Source organism: Bos indicus, chromosome 3, assembly GCF_029378745.1.
Source record: "Bos indicus isolate NIAB-ARS_2022 breed Sahiwal x Tharparkar chromosome 3, NIAB-ARS_B.indTharparkar_mat_pri_1.0, whole genome shotgun sequence".
NCBI lineage: Eukaryota > Metazoa > Chordata > Mammalia > Artiodactyla > Bovidae > Bos > Bos indicus.
In genome coordinates this window covers 57,417,674-57,443,691 of record NC_091762.1, presented here as the reverse complement: position 1 = coordinate 57,443,691, position 26,018 = coordinate 57,417,674, and the positions used below count along the sequence as shown (strand labels likewise).

At 39.0% G+C, this 26,018-nt stretch overlaps 2 protein-coding genes across 4 annotated transcripts in view; one reads left to right on the top strand and one right to left on the bottom strand.

Moving 5' to 3' along the window:
• The window catches only part of SELENOF (selenoprotein F), a 43,640-nt gene extending 32,060 nt beyond the window's left edge, over positions 1-11,580 (bottom strand). Inside the window, exons 1-2 of the mRNA XM_019957154.2 lie at positions 11,259-11,580; positions 3,281-3,448 (exon numbers count right to left, since the gene is read on the bottom strand). Coding sequence (XP_019812713.2) covers positions 3,281-3,448; positions 11,259-11,333 — 243 coding nt within the window. The 5' untranslated portion in view covers positions 11,334-11,580. The remainder of the gene's footprint in view (positions 1-3,280; positions 3,449-11,258) is intronic.
• A 339-nt stretch (positions 11,581-11,919) lies between these two features.
• The window catches only part of HS2ST1 (heparan sulfate 2-O-sulfotransferase 1), a 188,537-nt gene continuing 174,438 nt past the window's right edge, over positions 11,920-26,018 (top strand). The window contains exon 1 of one of the 3 annotated variants that reach the window (XM_019957151.2): positions 11,920-12,421. In XM_019957151.2, the coding sequence (XP_019812710.2) occupies positions 12,298-12,421 (124 nt within the window). In that variant the 5' untranslated portion in view covers positions 11,920-12,297. Of the gene's footprint in view, positions 12,422-16,526; positions 16,620-26,018 lie in introns of those variants that run through there. The other 2 variants (XM_019957152.2, XM_070786170.1) reach the window with 2 other exon arrangements.

The window sequence follows — 26,018 nt, the reverse complement described above, 5'->3', positions numbered from 1 at the left end:
AAACTAGTTAAAACAGTAGTAAATCAGCTAACCAAAAAATCTTATTCTAGTTATATTTGTGATCTTTACTTAGGTCCTTTACAATCAAAAGTGGGGGAGAAACAAGACCAAATACAAACAATATAGGAATATCTACTTGCAGAATAAGGGACTTAGAAGATATTTTCTGCATTTATTGGGAATAAATACATTTTTTTAAAAGCAAATTTTATGTTTTGCCTATCAAAGGCTAAATTTAGCCTGTTGACTGAGTGTATGCATTTGAAAAATGATTAGCTTTATCCCTGAACAGACCTATAAAGCATGCAACTAAGACAGAACCAAAATGAGTATTTAGGTAACATTTCTTTATTATAAATTGCCAAGACAGTCCTGCAAATAAACTATAAATTTCCTCTTCTACAAAATTTATATTCCCGATGATTTACACACAGCCATGTTTAAGTATTTTTAATATTTTTGACATAAGGCACTAGTCTCTAATGCAGGTTCAATCCCCAAATCTGGAATATTTCCTGGAAAAGGAAATGGAAACCCACTTCAGTAACCTTGCCTGGGAAATCTCATGGACAGAGGAACCTGGTGGGCTACAGTCAATGGGACCTCAAGAGTCAGACACGACTTAGTGACTAAACGACAACAAACTAGTCTATATATTGCATATTTTAACTTTCGTTAAAGTAGAACTAAATTAAACTATAATTTCAAAATTAAGCCTTAAGCCAGAGTTGAATGAGACAGAAAAGCTATTGTGTATATTGTTACCTATGATTCAGTTCAGCTCAGTGCAGTCGCTCAGTCCTGTCCAACTCTTTGCGACCCCATGGACAGCAGCATGCCAGGCTTCCCTGTCCATCACCAACTCCTAGAGTTTACTCAAACTCATGTCCATTGAGTTGGTGATGCCATCTAACCATCTCATCCTCTGTCATCCCCTTCTCCTGCCTTTAATCTTTCCCAGCATCAAGGTCTTTTCAAATGGGTCAGTTCTTTGCATCAGGTGGCCAAAGTATTCGAGTTTCAGCTTCGTCATCAGTCCTTCCAATGAATATTCAGGACTGATTTCCTTTAGGATGGACTGGTTGATCTCCTTGCAGTCCAAGGGACTCTCAAGAGTCTTCTCCAACACCACAGTTCAAAAGCATCAATTCTTTGGCACTCAGCTTTTTTAATAGTCCAGTTCTCACACCCATAAATGACTACCTATGATTATGTACCAATAATCCAGAGAGTAGTACTGCAGAGATTAAATTAAGCATACCACTTTTATATAAGAATGTGGTTTATATCTACATGGAAGCTTGCCTGACCTGCCATACTTTTATATTTATACTACTATTTTAAGTGTTTTGGTTTCACCAGGCCTCTAGAAAATCATTCACTGATTTTGTGCAACACTGTCCTAGCAAATAATGAGAGTACATCTTAAAGATTAAGGGCAAGGAGTTGAGAAAAAACAAGTACAGTATAAAAGGTATATTAGGATACAGGCTCACTTGCACTTAGATATAATAAACATTTCAGTTTGTGTGACTAGTTAGGCATGTATTAAACAGCGGGCTATTTCCCCACGGATAATGCTGAGCTGTAACTGCTGCAAAGTGTCAAGATATCAAACACAGCTCAATTAATAATGAAAACTGAACAGGAATATGATTAATTTGAGAAGTGTGACTGAAGTTTGGTTCTACTAAAATTGTATCACAAGGACTTCCCTGGCAGTTCAGTGGTTAAGATTCTGCACTTGCCCTACAGGGGGCATGGGTTTGATCCCTGGCTGAGGAACTAAGATCCTGTATGTGGCATGGTGTGGCTTAAAAAAAAAAAAAAAACAACTCACAAAATTTGTATATTATAAAGAATTACTGAGAAAGGGCAATTAAGTAAAAACAGCTTTTATATGCACTTATAGTTAAGGCATATTTGATATCAGTCAAAGGCTAGACTTTCTCAGCTTACCCTTGATTACAAAGGGGGTGTGTGATAAAGATTATTTCTTTTAAAACACCCCTTGTTGTTCAATCCATCTCAGTTTGGTGTCTCAGGAAATAATTATTGCTGGCCGAGTGTTGTACAGACCATAGAATAACAGCTTAAAGATGAGAGGATGAACCACACTGCAGCCACTTGTCTCCTGTGAATATACCATTGAAGAAACAAAACAGAAAACAGGAAGGAAGGAGCCTACTAATTAGGTCCTATGTCTTAAGTCTATCTAAAATCCAGTTTTAAAAATCTTTTTAGATTTTACCTACTTGCAGTAAAGACTAACCTTTATATATGGGAATCTTCTAAACATTAAAATATATTATGGGTATATGTGAACCAAGAAAATGAAAGCCATTGTAGACACAGAAGCCATATCTGGGACATAGGAATTTCAGGTTTTCAACTGAGAAATCAAGGATAACCTTCGGTTGAATAATGATGTTAAAGCGTGTCTGCTTGTTTTTCTTACAAACCTATAAAACTGTACTCATTGTTAGAAATAATCCTTTACTACCTAATAATGAGAAGATACTATTTGAAAGCTTTACAAACCATAATACCTCAAACAGGATTCAATAAGTAAAACTGAAAGAATATTAAAAGGAAACAAAGCAGAGAGATATTGACATTTTTCTCAAACATAGGGACTTCATTAATTCAGCTTGATTTGGATGATATAAGTGACCTTTTCCTGATAATTTTTAATTAATCTATAGGTCTAATGAAAAGATTTAAAAATTGAGCAAGTTTACTGTTAATTTGAACAGTGGGTAAAACCATAGCAGATTTTACTGGATACTTAGAACTACCTAGTCCTGGTTGTCTTCAGGTGTTAATGGTGAGAATAGATATCAGGAAATAGTAGTAACAGGTGTGCAAATTAACAGATCATATTCTTTAGTTAACCAGATTAAAAGTTATAACTTACTGTTGACAATTATGTGCATGTAATAGGTGCTTTACTTTCATCTCAAATTTCAATGTAAGACTAGGTTCTTACTGTAACTGAATAAAAACATCTAGTTAATTATTCTTTGGCTTCATGTGGCCAGAAGTAAGGAAGACTGGACAGCACAGCCATGGTAGGATGGTCTATTGGTCTATAACCATAATTTTCCCCTTCATTTGCTTTGACTGATCTAATGCCCCAGGCAAGAAATCAGTTGAGTTTCTAAAACTACAAAATGTAGAAGCTAATGACTTCTTTGTAGTTAGGTTGATTAGGCAATTTAACATTTTACCTCATCTCAACTAAATCATCTAATGGAAGAGAGATACTAGAAAGCAGTACCTTTTTAGTTTCAAATTGTGCTTCTTCTTGACAGCACCCTCTACAGTCAGGATCCAGCTGCAGAAGGTTGAACTGTCCAAGCAAATCACAGGAGCTGCAGAGCAAGTTGCTGGAGAAACCTAACTCTCTGCAAGACTCTGAGGAAAATTCTGCTCCCAATGCAGAGACCTGAAAACAAAAAATAAGGGGGAAAAAAGTCATCTTTACATTACAAAGCTTCCAAAAAAGAACAAGCAAGAATTGTCAAAATCTAACACACATACTAGAGAGTTACTGAAATGCCTCATTTGGAGACAATTTTTAAATTATTTTTAAACTCTATGACCTTATGAGTCTTTGGTTCTTCCCATCTCCCCCCCCCCCCCCCTTTTTTTTTTCTTAAAAACTTGTCATATTGCAGCTTGGCTAAAACATGGATTCACAAAAAAGATTATATATTATTTCTTTGTGATATACATACATATATATCTTGAAGAAAAATGAATTTTCATTTCAAGAACTTAGGATCTGCTTGCCCTCTCCTCCTTCTGCTACACATCTCCTAAATGTTCCCCATTTCTATTTTTGGTTCTCTCTTTGCATATTTTCCACGGAGAACTACGTCTTTTCCATGGCTTCAAATATTCATTTATTAAAAACTCTCAAGTCTTTTTTCTTAAGCGTCAAGCTTCCAACATCTTCTCATTTAGATATATAGGCACTACACATTCAAATTCTCCAACAGTGAAACATCTTTAAAAATCTATTCCTTCCAATGTATTCATATTCAGAATATCTTAGCAAAATGGTCCCATTTTCCCTGACTACCCAGTCGTCCAGGTCAGTCAACCTAGACTTCACATTCTTCACCATTCTTAGAACCAAAAAAAGCAGAGACATTACTTTGTCAACAAAGGTCTGTCTAGTCAAGGCTATGGTTTTTCCAGTGGTCATGTATGGATGTGAGAGTTGGACTATGAAGAAAGCTGAGCGCTTAAGAATTGATGCTTTTGAACTGTGGTGTTGGAGAAGGCTCTTGACAGTCCCTTGGACTGCAAGGAGATCCAACCAGTCCATTCTAAAGGAGATCAGTCCTGGGTGTTTTGGAAGGACTGATGTTGAAGCTGAAACTCCAATACTTTGGTCACCTGATGCATAGAGTTGACTTATCTGAAAAGACCCTGATGCTGGGAAAGATTGAGGGCAGGAGGAGAAGGGGATGACAGAGGATGAGATGATTGGATGGCATCACTGACTCGATGGACATGGGTTTTGGTGGACTCTGGGAGTTGGTGATGGTCAGGGAGGCCTGGCGTGCTGTGGTTCACGGGGTCGCAAAGAGTCGGACATGACTGAGTGACTGAACTGAACTGAATGAACTGAGAACCAATCAATTAAGTTTTGACAATTCAGAGCTCTCAAGTCTCAAGTCTCTAAAAGAACTCTCAAATCCTTTCCTGCCTCAGTCGCTTAAATGGTCAGCTAGTCCTACTTCTCATTACACCTCCAATCCCATTCTACTTTTCTCCTACAGTACCTGAAAATACAAAACCCTTACTCAAACATACATTTGCTCATTTTTTTTTTATGCTAGGCTCTTTTATATGTTTCCACCTTGTTAAATTCTACTTAATCCAAGAACTTGATCAATATCAGTTTTCTTAGGAAGCCTTCTCTGAGAAAAAGCAGATTCCAATCTTTAGCCACTATCTTTTCTTAGAAATTTATGCATAGCTGTAGAACAGCACACTCATGACACTGCACTATGTAAACCTATGATTGTTTGATTCCCCAATAATACTGTGAACTCTTTCAAGGGCAAGCATTATCTCTTTGTATTTCCAGCACTTGGCTTTCCAGGTGGCACTAGCAGTAAAGAATTTGCCTGCCAATGCAGGAGACTTAAGAGATGGGAGTTTGATCCTGGGGTTGGGAAGATCCCCCAGAGAAGGGCATGGCAACCCACTCCAGTATTCTTGCCTGGAGAATCCCATGGACAGAGGAGTCTGGCAGGCTACGGTCCATAAGGTTGCAAAGAGTCAGACATGACTAAGGTGACTTAGCATGCAGGGACATGCTAGTTCTCAGGTGTGATAAGCAGAGGAATTGGTCAAAACCACAGACTCAAGTATGGGGAATTTCAGATTGACTGTAACAGGTTGATCTCCTAGACCAAGAGTCTGCAAATTTTATGTAAAGGGTCCCATAGTAATTGTGTTAGGCTTGGGTGGCTATTGGAGAAGGAAATGGCAACCCACTCCAGTATTCTTGCCTGGAGAATCCCATGGACGGAGGAGGCTGGTGGGCTACAGGTCCCTGCAGTCACAAAGAGTCAGACACGACTGAGCGACTTCACTTTCACTTGGGTGGCTATACAGTTTCTGTTGGAACTACTCAACTCAGCTACTGTAGTACAAAATCAGTCACAGTAATAAATGAATGTGTGTCTGTGTTCCAATAAAACTTCACTTACAAAAACAACGCTTGCTGGATTTGGCCCACCAGCTAACTAATCAAGCTGATAAAACCAAATGGCATATCTCACTGTAAAAAAACTTTAACTATTGCTGGCATACTCCTCCAAAATGCTAATCATCCCACTGGCCTTACATTAAGTCAACATCCTAATTTGATAGCTTATACAAACATCCTTTACCTTAGGTAAGTAATAGGGTGCAGTATGTATCATAATGTATCAAAATAGATCAAGTATACCAGTCTAGCCAGAAGGACCTAAGACCCTTGCTCCTATACTAATACTTTGAATACAGTTTATTTACTTATAAAGTGATCTGCTTGATCTATTTCACAGGTTAATTTCTATTTCTCCAAAGATGGCCACACCAAAATATATACATCATCCCAAATGTGACTGGCAGGGGCTTGTGACTATTCTGACAAACAGAGTGTCAAGAAGTGATAATTACGTGATTTCTAAAGGTAGGCCATAAAAAAGGAAGCCATCTCTGCTTGACTAGGGCTTGCAGGTGCCGTGTCTCTGTTTCTCTAAAATACTCAACTTTTAGCCACCATGCTGTAAGATAGCCTAAACTACAGAGAGAATGTGGAGAGGCCCATGCAGAGAACAACTGAGGCCTCCAGCTGACAAACAGCATCACCTACTAGATGTGTGAGTAAAAAGCCTTCACGCTTTAGTCTTTAGTCTCAGGCTGAGGTCTATGACACCGTGGAACATACAGCCACGCTGTCGTGCCTGTCTGAATTGCTAACCCATAGAATCTGAAAGCAAAATAAACAATGGTTTTATACCACCAAATTTCAGGGTGATCTGTTTTCCAGCCATGGTAACTGAAACAGGCAATAAAAGTGAAATCACTTTGAAACAGTGAACTGCTAAACAAATGTAAGAAACTGTTACCAAAGCATGTTTTATAAAACAAGAATCTCAAATGAAAAATCATGGGATTATAATACTTGGTTTTATTCTGGCATTTACTGAGTACCAACTGACAGGTAGAGTGAACATGCAAAACGTATTTGAGTCTGTTGACATCCTGATTCAAATACCAACTCAGAGCAACCTTATTTCTGAATTTCTGAATAGGAATAACAACCACTTACTTCACAGAGTTTGGAGGATTAAAGGAGAAAAAGTACAGAAAGCATCTAATATCCTGTCCAGTACACAGTGAGTACTTAATAAATGTTAGAATTACTCCTACCTTCCACTGTGAAAACAAAAACACTATTTATATTTAAATCATTATAATAGACACTTATCTCTAACCCATGTCTATTATAATGATTTAAATATAAATAGTGTTTTTGTTTTCACAGTGGAAGGTAGGAATAATTCTAACATTTATTAAGTACTCACAGGTTAGAGATAAGTGACGGAGAAGGCAACAGCACCCCACTCCAGTGTTCTTGCCTGGAAAATCCCATGCACAGAGGAGCCTGGTGGGCTGCTGTCTATGGGGTCGCACAGAGTCGGACATGACTGAAGCGACTTAGCAGCAGCAGCAGAGATAAGTGTGGGGGAGATAGAAGGTATCGTGAATTTCATGAGTGAATCTTTTTTTCTACTATAATTCGTTTTTTGCAGACTTAAGGCTTTGACTCAAATAAGAACATCAGAACATATTTTAAAGCACTTTATAAGTAGAAAATGCTAAATAATATAGGAGAGTTCAACAATAAATTACACCCACCCATCTTTTTATTACATAAAACTAACTGAATAGCATTTAAATGTACACAGTAAGGTCAAATATTACATTTTATGTTTTGTTTTACTGTTGTTATTTTTGGCTCTGCCACAGTGCTTATGGAATCTTAGTTCTCCAACCAAGGACTGAACCGTGCCCTTGGCAGTGAAAGCACAGAAGCCTGGATGACCAGGGAATTCCCCTAAATTTTATAATAATTAGCCACCCTTGTAAGACAGACATGGATTTTAAGGACAGGGTGGGATAACTCAAATTGGGATAACCACTTAACATTTACAACTTTCTGCAATTCTAAGTAGGATTGACAGGCTAAGAGACTATGCGTTATTCATTTATTTTTCTGGTGTTATTGAGTTCTTTAAAAACATGAGGGCTGTTGGCAGAGAAACTGTAATAACTGTAATGCAACATTACCTCTTTGGGCAAAAGTCTGGTATTGCTATACATTTTACTACACTTATACATTCACATGATTAGTTGTCTCTTTACTCAGAAAACTCACAGGGTTCTCACATAGTAATTCTGAAAAGATTCAAATCTGAGATGAAAGCAAATACATGGGTTTACAGATGAGCCCCAAGAAAATAAGTACCAGAAACATTATGACAAGCCATAATGACAAGCTCTTACAAGGCACCAGATACTTTGTCAAGTGTTGCTAAACACTTTACATCATTATTTCATTTAATCTTATCCTCCTATGAAAAAGGAGGTATCATCCTTACCTTATAAAGAAGGAAACGAAAGCTTTAATTCCAGCCTGCCCTCAAAACCCTTAACCACTGTTATTACCACCTTTCACAGAATCCACGATGTGGCATTATTGTATGTACCACTAAAAACAATAAACACACTGACAGTTATGACACTAACTGAAATAAGACCAATCCAGGTGATAATTTGTGAAGAAAAGGGGATGGAGCGTGGTGTCTTAGAATAAGTGATAACAGAAAATCACTTTATACTGACTGCTTTCAGTACAGGACCTTTCTGAATAAAGTAACATTATGTTTGAGCAGAACAAAAAAGTGAATACCATTTAGTTCTAGGAGACTCTAGAAAACAGCTCCCTTAGGCTATGCTTTTTTTTTTTAATGCTTAAGCATACTCAGAATGTATTTTCAGATTAAATAATTTTATATCCTCCCAGTTGTCACCTCATTGGAATGCTGATGACCATGAGCTGCTATTAACTCTATTTTTCTCTTAATAATATATTTTATTGAAGTATAGTTGACTTACAGTGTTTCGGGTGCACAGCAAGGTGATTCAGTTCTTTAGATATATATATATATAAATACACACACACATATATTATTTTTCAGGTTATTTTCCATTATAGACTATTATAAGATATTGACTATAGTTCCCTGTGCTATACAGTAAACCTTTATTGCTTGTTTGCATATCTATTTTTAAACCTAGCATTCTATTCATACTAAGACAAATAAGTAGAATCAAAATGTCATAAGCTTTTCCATTAGGCCTAAGTTTATAAGTTTTCTAAGGACTTCCCTGATGGTCCAGAGGTTCAAGAATCTGCCCTGCAATGTGGGGCACTTGGGTTAGATTCCTAGTGAGGTGACTAAGATCCCACATCCCAAGGAGCAACTGGGCCCATTAGGGCACCTCAACTGCTGGGCCCTCATCCAGCAAGTAAGATCTGAGGCAGACAAATAAATAGATAAGTATGTTCTTAAAAAAAAGTTTGTTAAATTTTCTATAAGGAAAGAGAGGTTGGTGGCCTAAATGAAGGATTACTTATAAGTGGATGAACTTGAGAGTTATTTAGGAAGTAAAATCAACAAGATTTGATAATTACCTGGATGTGAGGTCTGTAAGAAAAGGTAGGAGTCGAAGATGACACCCATATTTCTTTGGCATGAATTCTGTGGAGGATCACTTTGAAAGATTGTTTAATAACCATAAATTCCTCCTACCTTGGTATGTATGCTTCTTTGCAATGTAACTATGTCACTCTTCTTATGCAGAGATGGAATCTATTTCCCTACCCTTGCAATCCAGATTGGTCTTGTTTGCTTTGGCAAATATTGTGATGTGGAAGTGATGTATGGGATTTCTGAGGCTAGGCTTCATGAGGCAATGCCGCTTTTGCTCTGTGTCTGGCCTTACTGGAGAATGAGAGGTCACATGGAGTAGACCTAAGTCACCCTAGCTGACAGCACCACTAAGTATGAAGCCATCTAGAACCCTAGCCAGTAGTTCAGCTGACCTACTGGCTCAGTACAGCGGTGTAAATGAAAGAAAGTGAAGTCGCTCAGTCATTTCCGACTCTTTGCGACCCCATGGACGGTAGCCTGCACCAGGCTCCTCCGTCCGCGGGATTTTCTAGGCAAAAGTACTGGAGTGGGTTCCCATTTCCTTCTCCAGGGAATCTTCCTGACCTACGACCCAGGGATCTAACCCAGGTCTCCCGCATTGTAGACAGACGCGTTACCGTGTGAGCCACCAGGGAAGGTATAAATGAGGCCAAAGGAAATCAACACAGAAACTGCTCAACACATAGAATCATGAGAAATCATTATTTCAAGCCACTAAGTATGGGGGGTGCTTACACAGCCACAGATAATCAAACAGTTAAAGAGATAATGCGATCAGAAGAAGTCAACTTGAAATGTTACTCTTTATCTTTTCATGGTGGTGAATACAAATTATCTAAGACTGACAAAATATTCTTGAGTACAAAGTTTAGAAAGGGGTCTTCCAGTAATTTCTAAGGCACCAAATGACTGAATAATGAAGTATTACAAAGTTAATGAGAGAAGTAAAGAGTCCACCTTTTAGCTTAGGTAAGGCTGTAAAAGTAAATAGGCAAGATCTTTAAACTCCTTAATGAAAGAAAAGCCCAGGTGTTTGTGGAGGCCTTCCCTATAGACCCTCAATCCTCCAAACCTTGAATAAATTAATTAAACCAGATTTCTAAGAGAATATTCAGCAGACTCAATACAGAGAACACTTGAAAAATTAGGCTGATAAAAGACACTTGTAAAAACTCCAAGTATGGTGCCTATTAAAAAGTTCTATTATTCACAGTTAAACGAACTAAAAACTTCTAATAAGTCATTTGTGAGTGAACAGGAAAATACGTCAAAACTAGTCTCTCCCCATTCAAATATAAAGAAGGTATCTCTTCTGTTAATGGATAAAAGCGAAAAAAAAAAAACTTGGTTAGACAACGATCGATTTTAAGCGAGATGAGCGCTATCATTTTAGAAAATCAATTTCAAGAAATTATGTTTTAGTATGGACTAGTTCCTTTTATTGCAACAGTGTTGTTTAAAAACCACAAATGATACTGAGGCGTACCCAGCGGTCTTGTGAGTGCCAGAGAACAGAAGTAAAAGACTAAGAGTGACTTACCACAAACAAATGACAGAAAATTGACAGTAAAAAGGAAGTGTACCCTGGACCAAAGACTTGAGGGCCTTCCTCTGGAAGCTTTGTCATAAAGACGGCAGTTCCTTGCATTTCTGCCAATTTAAAAACAATCCTCACTTCTTTGCAAAACTTAGTGCCTTTCCCACCCCCGACCCCCCGCTTTTACAGCGTGTCTTACAGATTGTACTCAAGAGAGTCTCAGGTCAGAAGAAGGAACTGCTAGAAACCCAGGGCGGGGAAAGATAATCGTCAAACGCGGAATAAAGCCACGTCGCACGCCGGCAGCAGCAACCGCTGGGGGAGCCCACCCGTTTCAGCTGTGTCTCCCAAAAGGGACCGAATATTCCGTCTTCCTTAGCGCAATTCCTGTCGCTCGCCCTGGGGCTGCAGCAGAGGTGACCTCCACTCACCGTTTGAAGCACGGTCGCCAGCAGCACTCGCAGCCCAAACGCCGGGCCAAGCCATCCATCCCGCCGGGCCGCCATCACTGCCGCCTTCGGTAGGTCTCCGGCTGCCCAGAAGACCCCTCTGCTAGGGGCGTCTACTCCAGTGCCTGATCCAAAACAGGCTGCTAAAGGCCGCTGCCATCAAGTCTCTTATTCTGAGGAGACGAGCATTAACTACGGGCATATGTAAGCTTAAAGGTGAGCAAAAACTTTACACTTGATGTAAATATGAAGTCACTGGGTCCTTTCGATAACTCACATCAGGCATCTCCCTAAACTCCTCAAATCTGTGCTTCCCGGGCTCCTTCCTTTCATTCACGACATTTCCTTAAGCAGTCAAGAAGCCCCGCCTTCGCCAGTTTCGGCCTGCCTCCTTCTCCAAGTTTACCCAATCGAATGCCGATTTGGTTGACACCTACGGCAAAGGAAACCAACCGTGACACGCACCAAGAGCGAAGCGCTGGAATTCTTCGGTCCAATAAGCTCAACCGAAAGGGAGTAGGGGGCGGAGCCTCTGGTTGCCGAGCAGCGTACGTGGAGGCGTGCGCGTGGAGGCGGAGAGGGATGGGTAGGGGGCGGGGCCGAGGGCGGCGCAGCCGCAGCCGCAGCGCTGGCGGAGAAGCGCGCGGCCGCGAGCAAAGGAGGGAGGGAAGGAAGGAAGAGAAGGAGGCGGTTAGGCAGGCGGGCGCGGGGGTCGGGGACTGAGGCAGTACAAGGAGGCGAGAGCCCGGCAGCTGCTTCGCGCTGTGTTTGCTGCACGGGCTTTTGAAGGGAGTCGGCCGTGGAGTCGGTCGAGGAGAAGCGGGCACCGGCGGCGTTGCTGCTGGCGCCTGGGGGCGGGGGACTGGGGACGCGAGAAGGGGGGTCGTTGCGGTGGTTCTCTCGCTGTCGCGCTCTTCTTGCTTTTCTCCCGGCTCCGTGGGCTCCTCCCGGCGTCTCCCTCGCCCCCGGGGCCCCGATCCCCACCCCCCGCGGTATGTCTTGATCCCGAGCAGCGGGTTTCATGGGGCTCCTCAGGATTATGATGCCGCCCAAGTTGCAGCTGCTGGCGGTGGTGGCCTTCGCGGTGGCGATGCTCTTCTTGGAGAACCAGATCCAGAAACTGGAGGAGTCCCGGTCGAAGCTAGGTGAGTAGCCGGGTCACTCCGGGCTGAGTGGTATGTGGAAGGGGCCAGGATGGGGAGGCACTGCAAGCCGAGCAAGTGGGCGTTTATCTAACCTGATAATCTGGCTTGGAGGCTGGAGGCTGAAAGAGAACACAAGCCCCAGGAATGGTGTGAATTAAGCTTGGGTGGTATGCTGGGCTCACGAGGTCAAGGGGCAGAGGTTGCAAGGTTGGACTTCCCCGAGCCAAAGGGTTGCCACGGGGAGAAAGCAAGAGAATATCGAATTCGTTGGAGAGTCAGTACTGACAGTTGGAGGAGACCGAAACGGTCAGGCTTGCCTGTTCTCTTGGAAGTCATAGTGAAAGCTCCAGCAGTTTCAGGCAAGGGGTATTCTAATTTGATATGTGGGCACCTGGATACTAAATCTTTTGGGAATGGGGAGGTTCGCGAAGGGACAGATGCGCTGAAATGGAGGGGAGATACTGGAATGATGGTGTGTAAAAGAAACACATTGTAGTGAGTTGCACTCGTGCTGGGGGCAGCAAGGGACCGCGCAACTGACGAGAGAAATAGACTGTCCAGGTAGAACAGGAAAGCAAATAAAAAGCTCCCATGAGGTTCTGAAACGAGGTAACCAGGCATTTTAATTCTTTTGTAGTGGCGCTAAACTGGTATTTTGAGCTTAAGAAAGGAGTTGTATGTGCATGTTGCTTCGCAGCAATGCTGGTGTAGTGAATTTAGAAGGGGGAGGAAAGGTTGAGGGGAAATTGCTATAATGAGATTTAAAGTTAACGAAAGGAAGAGTGCAGCAAGTTTACCGTATGGTTAAGTACCTTAAAGAGTTAACATTTGTTACTTTAATTGAGAGAGAGATCTGAAGTACAAACAGTTGGAGTGTGCTGTTGTGAAAGACCAGACGAATGCACAGATAAGTACTTTCGGAGCAGTAAGGAACTGTGGCATTTGGGAAGAGTGAACGGGGAGGGAGTGTTAAAAGAATGTCAGCAATACATTTTGATTTTAAAATGTACATGGCACTTAAAAATCAGCCCAAGAGGCTCTAATTTGAATGTGGAAAATAATGTTTAGTAAGTATATTTTATACACTTTCACTGCCACATCATTTAAAATAAGTTTTGAAATGCAAACAATAAAATAGGAGCTTTATAATTTAGAGTTAGAAGTAACATATGCTGCTGTTATGATTAATATTTTGGAAAAATCTATCAGAAAATAATTGTAATATTACAAATAGTAGCTAGCCATTTGCAATTTTGATACTTTGAAAAAACAATTTTAAAGTGCAGTTTATCAAAGAACATCAAATAAATTAACAAGTGCAAATAAATTTGAAGATAGGGATAATTCCACTCTTCAACTCTAAGGTAAAACTTGCCCTGTATAATTTTGAACAGATATCAAATTTATTTACTATGATTTTATTAATATGTATAGTATACAATGGAAAAATATTCACTTTAAATTTTGAAGGTTGGCCAATATACTCTTTTTGTTTGTACCCGTTTAGCAGCATTCTAGTCTGGTTAATGATCCAGCTTTACAGAAAAAAAAAAGACTCCTCTTCAAGAAAGTTGAAAGTTATATTAAATTAAAATTTATATTTATTCTTTGTTGTATTGCTCTTTGAATTTCTTATACATATTATGGTGGGTTGGGATAACTTCAAATTTTAATTTTCCTTCCTTGTCTAACATTTTTTCCCATAATAATTTAAGTTGTTTTCTATAGGCACAACCTGAATGATTTTAAAAATGTAGAAAGCCACAGGTAAGTGGCTCGGTAGATAACGTGTTTCTTTAAGACTTTTTACAAGAAAGAAACTCTTACATTTTGTTAGAAATAGTAAATATGGAATAAATGAAATAATTCTTGAAAAGGAGACTCTTACAAAAAGTTGCTGCTGCTGCTGCTAAGTCGCTTTAGTCGTGTCCAACTCTGTGTGACCCCATAGACGGCAGCCCACTAGGCTCCTCTGTCGTCCCTGGGATTCTCCAGGCAAGAATACTGGAATGGGTTGCCATTTCCTTCTCCAATGTACAAAAAGCTAGAAGGAGCTAATAATAGAGATGTGGAATTGAGTGAGTGATAGTCGCTAAGTCATATTTGACTCTTTGAGACCCCATGGACTGTAAACCTGCCACACTCCTCTGTCCATGGAATGCTCCAAGCAAGAATACTGGAGTGGTTGCCATCTTCTTTTCCAGATGTAAAATTATGACAAATAAAACGTATAGCTTCACATCAGCAGTCTTTTGACTTAAAAAATGTCTTATGAAACGGCCTGTACTAAAGCAGATGTCAGTAATCTTCCTTAGGAAAAAGGAACACAGAAGGAGGCATATTTTGACAATCAGACTCTACTAGGCCCTTTCATTTTTGCTATTCTTATTTGATCTTCCAAGAACACTATAGAAAGCCATTTTTACAGATGCAGGAACAAGTTCAAAAGTTAAATAAGTTGACCACATACCTAGTAAGTGGCAAAGTCAGTATTTGAACCCAGGTATGTCTGATTTCAAATCAAGTTCCCCTTTAATTATACCAGGCTGCTTGGGACTTTATATTGACAGTACACTAAGATGTAGTGGTTTGAATAGAATTTTTAAACTAGCACCAATGTTTAATTGCATTTATTGCTAAGAATGAATATCATTTTTAGAAAATTCAATTTCTGACACAAAGGAATTAGTTTAGTGTAATGTCTGTTGCTTGTTTATACCCATGTAATGAACATAATTATATTATCTAATGAAAGGACTGAAATAGATAGCTTTCTTTTGCTACGGGGAAAAAAAAAGATAGTTATTTTCTGTAAGTGTAAAATTACAAACAATAAAAGCATTTTTATTTTGCCATCAGAAAAACTTACACAATTTTCACTTTACAGAAACTTTTGTGGTGTCATCTGTCACACAGAATTTTGACTTAAAGTGTTGTCAAATTTATTAAATTTTGCATTTATGGCTTAAAAAAAAAGAAAAACTTAAACATCATTAAGTATATCAACAGGAATTCCTAAAAACCAGTGTCACATAATAGAGTTATTTTTTTTTCCAATGAATATTGAATGACAGTATACGTAATACTGGCTTTGCATCTTGCTTTTTTCATTTAATGTCACAGAACATCTTTCCAGGTCAAAAAATATAAATTTGACTTACTCATTTTAATAGCTGTATAACATTCTACAGTATGCATGAGTCATAAATTCTTAAGCCATTATGCCAATAATGAAGATTCAGTTTATCCCCCTTCACTCACTTTTTTTTTTTAACTGTTTTATTTCTTGATATTATAAAACAGTGTTACAAGAAACATGCTTATATTAGTTTATTTAATTCTTTATTTGTTGGTACTATTTTCAGTAGAATAAATTCTAATAAGGGATTACTGAGACAAAAGATAGATATATATATTGTAATTTAACAGATTTTAAAATCTGTTACTTCCCTGAAAATTTATTTCCCAACTGTCAGCCTACGCACAAGTGCAGGATATTGTCAGCTCTTAATTTTTGCTAGCTTTTAATTTTTTTCTAAAGCTGTGAAATGGTATGTTGTCGTATCAGTTTATGTTTCCTTGACTTCTAATTAAGTTGAACATAATTTATATGTTCATTTTCATGTCTGTTGGGCAGTGTTTCATCTTACCAATTTTTAGGGTTTAAAACGGATGTTAGATGTAGTAATCATTTATCTGTTGTGTCTTGTATCTGTTTTTCTCCAGGTCTGTCATTTGTCCCTTGACTTTATGGTGTCTGGAGGTTAAAAATTTTATGCAGTCAGATCTATCAATTTAGGCAAGTAGGTGCCTTACATTGCTTGAGAAGTCTTCCCCCAACCAAGATTATGTTCTTATTCTCTATATTTTGTTAGTGTTTTATAGCTTATATTTTTATATTTAGCTGTTTAAAGCATATGTTTATTGTAATTTCTCTCAGTGAATGGCCACTTATGGCAAATATTATATTAATAATTCATCTTTTTTTTCCTCCTCTGTATGTTACAGTTCTTGTTTTAGTCACATATTAAGTTTTCATATGTTCTGGGATAAATTTTGGACTCCATTATTTTCCACTAATCAGAGATTCTTTTGGTCTTAGGGACTCATATATAGGCTTCAAGGCATCTATGAATTCCCTGAAATTATATACATATCTTTTATCAGATTTGCAAAGGAGTACACAATCCCCTTAATGGTAAGAATCACTGATTTGCAGTAGATGATTTATATTTAATGGAGTGAGTGTGTTTTTTGTTTTTAATATTAACTTATTACAACATGCAACTTGTGAGTTAAATTTAGGCTGCAAGCACATTAATATTAATGTGGGTGTTACATTACAAACTTATTAATGTGGGTATTACATTGAGAAAAGTATTAAAATGTATACAAACTTAATTTTTCTAATGAGGTATAGAAAATAACATGGAGTCAAAATGAAAATTTACTTAGTTACTGCTTAGTTACGTAGCTGTTAGAACTCTGCTTGTCAGAATTTGTTGCTTTTTCTAAGTAGTTATTTCTGAGTGTCAAGAGCACACTATTGTTAATTTTGACTGATGGAACAGTCAATGAAACTTGTGTTATATAAATGTCAGAATTTTGTGCTTGATAACTTTATTTTTTATAGGACCTAAGCATTTAAAATAATATTTTTTGTTCATATGCTTGTAAGACCACTAAATAAATGAATGCTTTAGGACCTAATGTTTTCAATGAAGACAGTAACTCAGAATGGATTATGTAGCTGTCTTCATTGGTCAAAAGTATGTTAATCTCTATGTTCTTGAAACCCCCCTTAACTAATGAACTAACTTCCAGGGCCAAGCTTGGGACTTACCTCTTTGGAATTTGGTAGGTTTTACAAGTGCCACTGTTTTTCTTGTTTAGTCACTAAGTTGTGTCTGACGCTTTGTAACCCCGTGGGCTATAGCCTACCGGGCTCCTCTGTCCATGGAATTTCCCAGGCAAGAATACTGGAGTGGGTTGCCTCCTTCTCCAGGGGATCTTCTCTATCCAGGCATTGAACCCATGTCTCCTAATTGGCAGGCAGGTTCTTTACCACATCAGGAAAGCCCACCTGAAACCGTACATACTTGTAAAATGTTCCTAAGAATGATAGATTTCTCTACTTATAAAATTGTTTGCAAAGTTTACAGTAGTTACTGTTTAAAAGACTTAACAATTTAATTGGAATGCTGTTATTCTAGAGTTGCTAATTGGTGTCTCACTTATGAGTCCCAGATAGGATATCTAGTGCCATAGAGTAGTCAGTCAACTGAAATGGTTGATTTCAATTAAAGTGATGCTAGGCTGTCTCTCTACCTCTCTAAGCCTTCTAAGAGCTTTTTGGGTACTTAGTGAAGTTGAAATAATAAGTATCCAAATACTGCTCTCCAGAATGACTACTTTTGAGAGATGTTTCTATAGATGGACTTTATAATCATGGTTTACTATAGTCCAGTTATTTATAATTATCTGGCCAACTACTAGTAACTGTGTTTATATACTTTGCCTTTCTGCCTGTTAATTATAGATTAACTGCCTATTGGACCACTTGTGTACCTGATACTGTTTCCTCATCTATTTAAAGATGTAATTCCAGAAGTTTTCCCTCATTCTCCTGTAGTCATCATTTCCTCCCTTTCTGCTGGATTCTTCTCATTAACATGTAAACATGCTGTTATTTCTCCCAACCAAAAATAAAATGATATTTTTCTCTTGACTCCTCTTTCTCAGCCAATGTTTGTTTTGTATTTCAGCTTCCCTTAGCAGTAAAACTTAAAAATTGTCTATTTTCACTGTTGCTAATTGCCACAATCATCAGCGACTTCCCTAAGTCCTACAGTCAGTTTTTGGTCTTCTTCTTACTTGACCAGTCAGGAGAATTTGACACAGTTGATCACTTCCTCCTTTTGAGCAATTTTCTTCACTTGGCTTCCAATATATCAAACTCTTAGCTTTCTTCCCCCCCTCAGTGGGTCATTTCTCTGTCTCTTGTGTTAGCTTCTTTTTTAGTACTCTCTTCAACCCCTTAACATAAGAATACCAAAGGGCTGAATCCTTGAAACTCCTCTTTACTCTTCCTTAGCTGATGACCTGTGTGCTGACAACTTCTAAAGTTGAGACTTGTTTCCTAAACATTAGATTTGTGTAGATTCATGTAACTGAGTAGCCCACTTGAACAATTAATAGACTTAAATTCAGTGTGGCCAAAACGAATCTTCTGGTGTTTCTGCACAATGCCTTAGTACCCCCCTACACCCCCCCAATAATTTTATCTGACCTTTATTTCAGTTGATAGCAGCTCTATCCCTCCATTTGCTAGTGAACTTGACTTTTCTTTTCTCACACTCTACATCTAATCTTTCAGAAATATCTTGTTAGCTTTACCTTCAAAATATTTCTAGAATATGACTACTACTAAGCACTTCCACTCTTATCACCCTAATTCAGGATACTATAGTCTCTTCCCTAGATCACTGCCATGTCTTAACTAGTCTGTTTGATTCTGCACTTGGCCTCCCTACAGACTATTCTTAATATAACAGCTTGGTGAGCCTTTTGAAATGTAAAAAAATCATGTCACTCCTCTGCATAAAGCTCTTTAGAAGCTTCCTGAGTTAGAGTAATGATAGCTGTTTTTATAACAAAGTCCACAATTTTATTGGCTAAACATAGTAAATGACTCTTTTTTCCCCATCATGTTTTAGATGATCATTTTGGTGGATGGTTTTCCTCTTCATGAGTTATTCAAGGTCTTGGGTACTTTCTGTTATTAGTTATACCATCCCCTCTGGTTTGGAGTTCTCTGATGTCAGCCTGGGGAAGAGGCAAGAGAAGGGTGAGGTGGTGCCCCTTTCTCAACTTTTTTGACCTCTTTTACCCTCAATCTGTTGATGAGTTTTGTTGTTGTTTTAGTTGCTGAGTCTTGTCCGACTCTGTTATGACCCCATGGACTGGCCCACTAGGCTCCTCAGTCCATGGGATTTCCCAGGCAAGAATACTGGAGTGGGTTGCCATTTCCTTCTCCAAGGGATCTTTGCAAACCAGGGATGGAACCTGTATCTCCTGCATTTGCAGGTGGATTCTTTACCACAGAGCCACCAGGGAAGCCATGGATGAGGACTAGTTACAATCTCTATGCAAGGGTGATGGGGGGAGTGGAAAATGGGTTTTTTAGCTGGCAGTCACTTTAACATTTGTGGCTGTGTACTATGAAAGATGGGGGCATACATTTGAATCTTTTGAATCCTTTCAGATATTTTGTGACTCAGAATATAAACTGTCTTGATTAATGTTCTTTGTGAACATGAGAAATGTATATCCCGTTGTTACAGGGTGGAGTATGCTATAACTATCAGGTCAGGTTGTTCCATTCTTCTGTATCTTCTGTATCCTTGATTTTCTTTCTGCCTACTCCTTTCATCAGTTATATAGGGAGGGATTTTGAAGTCTCTGGTGGTGACTGTGGGTTTATTTCTCCTTAGAGTTGTTACTTTTCGCTTCATGTGTTTTGAACTACTGTGATTAGTTGCATGAATGTTAGGACTGTCATATCTTCTTGATTAATTAACCCCTTCTTCATTTATGAGATGATGCTCTTTATCCTTAGTGATATTCTTTGCTCTGAAACCTACTTGGTCTGTTATTAATTTAGTCACTTCAGTTTTGATTAGTTTTAGCATAGTGTATCCTTCCCATTCTTTTAGTATAATATTAATCTGTTTGTGTCTTTTTGTGCCCTTCATGGATCCCTCCTTGTGATGAAGAGGCTTGCGTAACTCAGTGAGGCTATAAGCCATGCCAGGCAGGGCCACCCAAGATGGATGGCTCATGGTAGAGTGTTGTGAGTAAATGTGATCTACTGGAGGAGGGAATAACAAACCACCCCAGTATACTTGCCACGAGAACCTTCGCATGAACTATATAAAAGGCCAAAAAGATATGACACCAAAAGATGAATCCCCCATGTCTGAACTTGTCCAGTATACTACTGGGGAAGAGCGAAGGAGAATTACCAAAAGCCCCAGAATGAATGAAGCGGCTGGGCCAAAGCAGATACGACACTCAGTTGTGGATGTGTCTGGTGATGAAAGTAAAATCCTGTGCTGCAACGAACAGTATTGTATGGGAACCTGGAGTGTTAGGTCCATGACTCAAGGAAAATTGGACATGATCAAATAGGAGATGATAAGAGTAAACATCAGCATCCTAGGACTCAGCAAACTAAAATGGATAGGAATGGTTGAATTTAATTCAGATGACCATTATATCTACTACTGTGGGCAAGAATCCCATAAATGAGATGGAGTAGCTCTCATAAGCAACAAGAGTCCAAAATAAACAGTACTTGGTTCAACCTCAAAAATAACAGAATGATCTTAGTTCATTTCCAAGGCAAGCCATTCAATATCACAGTAATCCAAGGCTATACGCATACCACTGATGCCGGAGAAGCTGAAGTTGATCAATTTTGTGAAGACCTAGAAGACCTCCTAGAACTAACACCTAAAAAAGATGTTCTGTTTATCTTTGGGAACTGGAATGCTCAAGTACGAAGTCAAGATATACCTGGAGTAACAGGCCTTGTCCTTGGAGAACAAAATGAAGCAGGGCAAAGGTTAACTGAATTCTGCCAAGAGAACACACTAGTCATAGCAAATACCCTTTTCATACAACACAAGAGATGACTTTACACATGGACATCACCAAATGATCAATACTGAAATAAAATTGATCATGTTCTTTGTAGCCTAAGATGGAGAAGTTGTATACTAGTCAGCAAAAACAAAACCTGGAGCTGACTGTAGCTCAGCTCATCAGCTTCTCATGGCAAAATTCAAGCTTAAACTAAAGAAAATCAGGAAAAACACTAGGCCAGCCAGGTATGACTTATATCAAATTCCATTTGAATTTGTAGTAGCAGTAATGAATAGATTCAAGGGACTAGATCTGATTAACAACATGCCTGAAGAACTATAGACAGAGGTCCATAATATTGTGTTCAGTTCAGTCGCTCAGTCGTGTCCGACTCTTTGCGACCCCATGAATCTCAGCACTCCAGGCCTCCCTGTCCATCACCAACTCTCGGAGTTCACTCAGACTCACATCCATCAAGTTGATGATGCCATCCAGCCATCTCATCCTCTGTCGTCCCCTTTTCCTCCTGCCCCCAATCCCTCCCAGCATCAGAGTCTTTTCCAATGAGTCAACTCTTCGCATGAGGTGGCCAAAGTACATAATATTGTGAAGCAGGTGGCTAACAAAACCATCCCAAAGAAAAAGAAAAGCACGAAGGCAAAGTGGTTATCTGAGGAGGCTTTACAAGTAGCTGAAGAATGAAGAGAAGTGAAAAGCAGGGGAGAGAGGGAAAGGCACATCCAATTAAACGCAGAGTTCCAAAAAAAAGCTGGAAGAGACAAGAAGGCCTTCTTCAATGAACAATGCTTAGTAATAAAAGAAAACAACAAAAGGGGAGAGACTAGAGATCTCTTCAGGAAAATTGAAAACCTCAGGGGACCATTCTGCCCAAAGATGGGCACAATAAAGGATCAAAATGGTAGAGACCTAGTAGACGCTGAAGAAATCAAGAAGAGATGGAAAGAATACACAAAAGAACTATGTAAAAAAAGATCTTAATGATCCGAATTATTATGATGGTATGGTTAGTTACCCAAAGCCAGACATTGTAGAGTGCAAACTCAAGTGGGCCTTAAGAAGCACTGCTATTAATAAAGCTAGTGCATGTGATGAAATTCCTGCAGAACAATTCAGATCCCTAAAGGATAATGCCATCAAAGTTTTGCATTCCTTATGTCAGCAAATCTGGAAGGCCCAGCAGTGGCCACAGGACTTGAAAATGTCGATCCTCATCCCAGTCCCCAAAAAAGGTAGTGCCAAAGAATGTACTAACCATCGGATAGTTGCACTCATCTCCCATGCTAGTAAGGTCATACTTAAAATCTTGCATGCTAGGTTTCAGCATTATGTGAACTGAGAACTTCCAGATGTCCAAGCTGGGTTTAGGAAAGGAAGAGGAACTACAGATCAAATTGCCAACATTCACTGGATTATAGAGAAAATGGAAATTTCAGAAAAATACCTGTCTTTATTTTGACTGTGCTAAAGCCTTTGACTATGTGGATCATGACAAACTGTGGAAAGCTCTTAGATGGAAATACAATACCATTTTACCTGTCTCCTTAGAAACCTCTGTGTGGGTAAAGAAGCAACAGTTAGAAACCATTATGGAACAACTGATTGGTTCAAGATTGAGAAAGGAGTATGACAAGGCTATCTGCTGTCACCCTGTTTGTTTAACCTATACGCTGGGCACATCATGAGAAATGCTGGGCTGAAAGAGTTACAAGCTGGAATCAAAATAGGTGGGAGAAAAATCAACAACTTCAGATAATGCAGATGATACCACTCTTAATAACAGAAAGAGAAGAGGAACTAAAGAACCTCTTGATGAGAGTGAAAGAGGAGAGTGAAAGAGCTGGTTTAAGACTAAATATTAAAAAAAAACTAAGATCATGCATTTGGCGCCTTGGTTCTTAGTCATTCAGCTGTGTCCAACTCTTTGTGGCTCCATGGACTGTAGCCCGCCAGGCGCCTCTGTCCATGGGGATTCTCCAGGCAAGAAGACTGGAGTGGGTTGCCATGCCCTCCTCCAGGTAATCTTCCTAACCCAGGGATTGAACCCAGCTCTCCCTCATTGTAGGCAGATTCTTTACTGATTGAGCCACCAGGGAAGCCCACTGGCCCCATTACTACATGGCAAATAGAAGGGAAAAGGGTGGAAGTAGTGATAGAAAGGTGGAAGATTTCCTCTTCTTGGGCTCCAAAATGATTGTGGATGGTGACTGCTGGCATGAAATCAGAAGATGATTGCTTCTTGTCAGGAAAGTGATGACAAACCTAGACAGTATGTTGAAAAGCGGAGACATTACTCTGCTGATTAAGGTCCATGTAGTCAAGGCTATGGTCTTCCCGGTGGTCACGTATGGTTGTGAGAACTGGACCATAAAGGCAGAATGCCAAAAAATTGATGCCTTCGAACTGTGGTGCTGGAGAAGACTCCTGAAAGTCCCTTGGAGAGCAAGGAGTTCAAACCAGTTAATCTTAAGGGAGGTCAACCCTGAATATTCACTGGGAGGACTGATGCTGAAGTTCCAGTATTTTGTCTGAGGCTCCAGTATTTTGGTCATCTGATGTGATGAGATGACTCATTGGAAAAGTCCCTGATGCTGGGAAAGATTGAGGGCAGGAGGAGAAGAGGGCGTCAGAGGATGAGATGGCGGGATGGCATCACTGATGCAGTGAACATGAACTTGGGCAAACTCCAGAAGATGGTGAGGGACAGGGAGACCTGGCATGTTGCAGTCCATGGGGTTGCAAAGGTTGGACATAACTGGGCAACTGAACAACAACAAAGCATGATATGTTGTTGTTATTTTTGTTTTAAGCAATCAGTTATCTTTTAAAAAGATTAAAACTTTTTTTTACAGAACTTATTCATACATGCATCATTCCTAATGCTTTCCATTCCTTTGTGGAGGTGCAGATTTCCATCTGGTACTCTTCCTTCATCCTCAAGGATGTCTTTTGAAATTACTTGTAATGAAAGTCTACTTGGTGATGAACTCTTTTTGCTTTTGTATGTCTAAAAGGTATGTATTTACCTTAATGTTTATAAGAAATTTTTGTTAGGTGTAGAATTGTAGGTTGACATTTTTTTTCTTTCAGTACTTTAAAGCTGTTGCTCCATTGCCTTTTGGCCTGCATTGTGTGTGATGAGAAGTCTGTCATTGTTCTTATCTTTGTTCAGCTGTTCATATGTTTTCCTTTGCCTGTAAGATTTTCACTCAGTTTTAAGTAATTATGGTAAGCCTTGCTGTAGTTTCTTGATTTTTTTCTTGTGCTTTGGGTTTGTTGAGCTTATTGGACTTGTGTGTTTATAATTTTCATTAAATTTGGAAAAATTTGGCCATTACTGTTAAATACTTCATATAATTTTTTATGTACTTCTTTTCCTTCAAAAATTCAAGTCACATATATATATTGTCTACATTTAGTTGTCATAACAGTTTGATGACATTTTATTTATTTTTCCCAGTCTTTCTGCTTTTTGGTATTTTTTAATTACTTTGTCTTCAATCCACCAATCCTTTCTTTTGTGTGTATAATTCTGCTTTTAGTTCCATTCAGTGTATTTTTCATTTCAGTTATTTTTTCCATTTCTAGAAGTTCATTTTGGATCTTTAAAAACAACAGCAACAAAGAACTTCTGTTTGTCTCCTTAACATGCGTTTACTTTATTTTGTTGAACAAATGACATATTGTTATAATGACTCTTTTGATGTTATTGTTTACTGATTCTATCATCTGTGTCTTTTCTCAATATTTTTCTGTTGGTTTGCTTTTTTCTTCATTGGGGACCATATTTTCCTTCTTTTTTATATGCTTGGTATTTAGGTGTTGGATATTTTCACATTCTTAAACATATTCGTAAGCCTTGATTTGGGACACATTCAAGTTTCTTAGAAACAGTATGATCTTTCTCAGATTGCTTTTATGTTTGTTAGATGGGATCAGAATATATGATTAACTCTGCCCTACCACTGAGGCAGTAACCTTGCAGTTCCTTTCAGAGTACTCCACCCAGTACCCTGTGTATTTTATTTCCCCACCCTGGCTAGTGGGAATGCTGGTTGAGTGAACCCCAGAAAATTTTCCACCTGTGTATTTTGGGTGGCCTCAGTTTCTTCATGCATATGCACTGATTGGTACTTGGCTGAAAATTCTCTTCTTGCAGCTTTGTCTTCTTTAGTATTCTGCCCAGCATAAGCCAGCTGCCTTGGCCTCCCTGGACTCCCAATCCTGGCCCCTTAACTCAGGGAGACTTTTGGGCTCTGAGATCCCCTTCTCTGTACTCTAGCCTGGAAACTCTCTTTGGAGAGTCATATGACTCACTTCATTTTCTTTCTGTCTTGCAGTGACCCCCATCCTATACAGATTTCCTGTCTAGTGTCCAGTGTATGAAAGCCTTTTGTTATATATTTTATGTATTTCAGTTGTTTCAGGTGGGAGGATAAATCCCTTGTTACTCCATCTTGGCTGGAAATGGAAGCCAGGTGGCCTAGTTATCTCTGATTGTGTGTCCCTAGGTTGACTTAGGGGAAAGTAATAAAGTTGGATAAATTGAATTATATTTGACAACTAAAACTAATATTATAAATTTAAGGGTGAAATAATGTTTTGTTTTTTTTCTATTTGCTCATAATTTCTAGCATGGTATTGCACACAGGCCCTTAGTAAATTGTTTGTTCCAAGTTAGAGGCAAGTCTTATTCACAATAGCTGGATCTCCTCACGTCCCCATTGAAGTTTCAAGTGGATGTCAGTTAATTCTTTTGTTTGTTACCAATTTTACTGTAACTTCAAGAAACCAGTTCTTACTGCATCCCTTTAGATACAGCTGAGTCCAATGGAGGCTCTTTCAAACTGGGCAGTGAAGTCTCTGACTCTGGAAGAGCTTTCTATTTTTCCTGTCAGTGTGCTTCTGGAACTAATTGGTCACATCCTTGCTG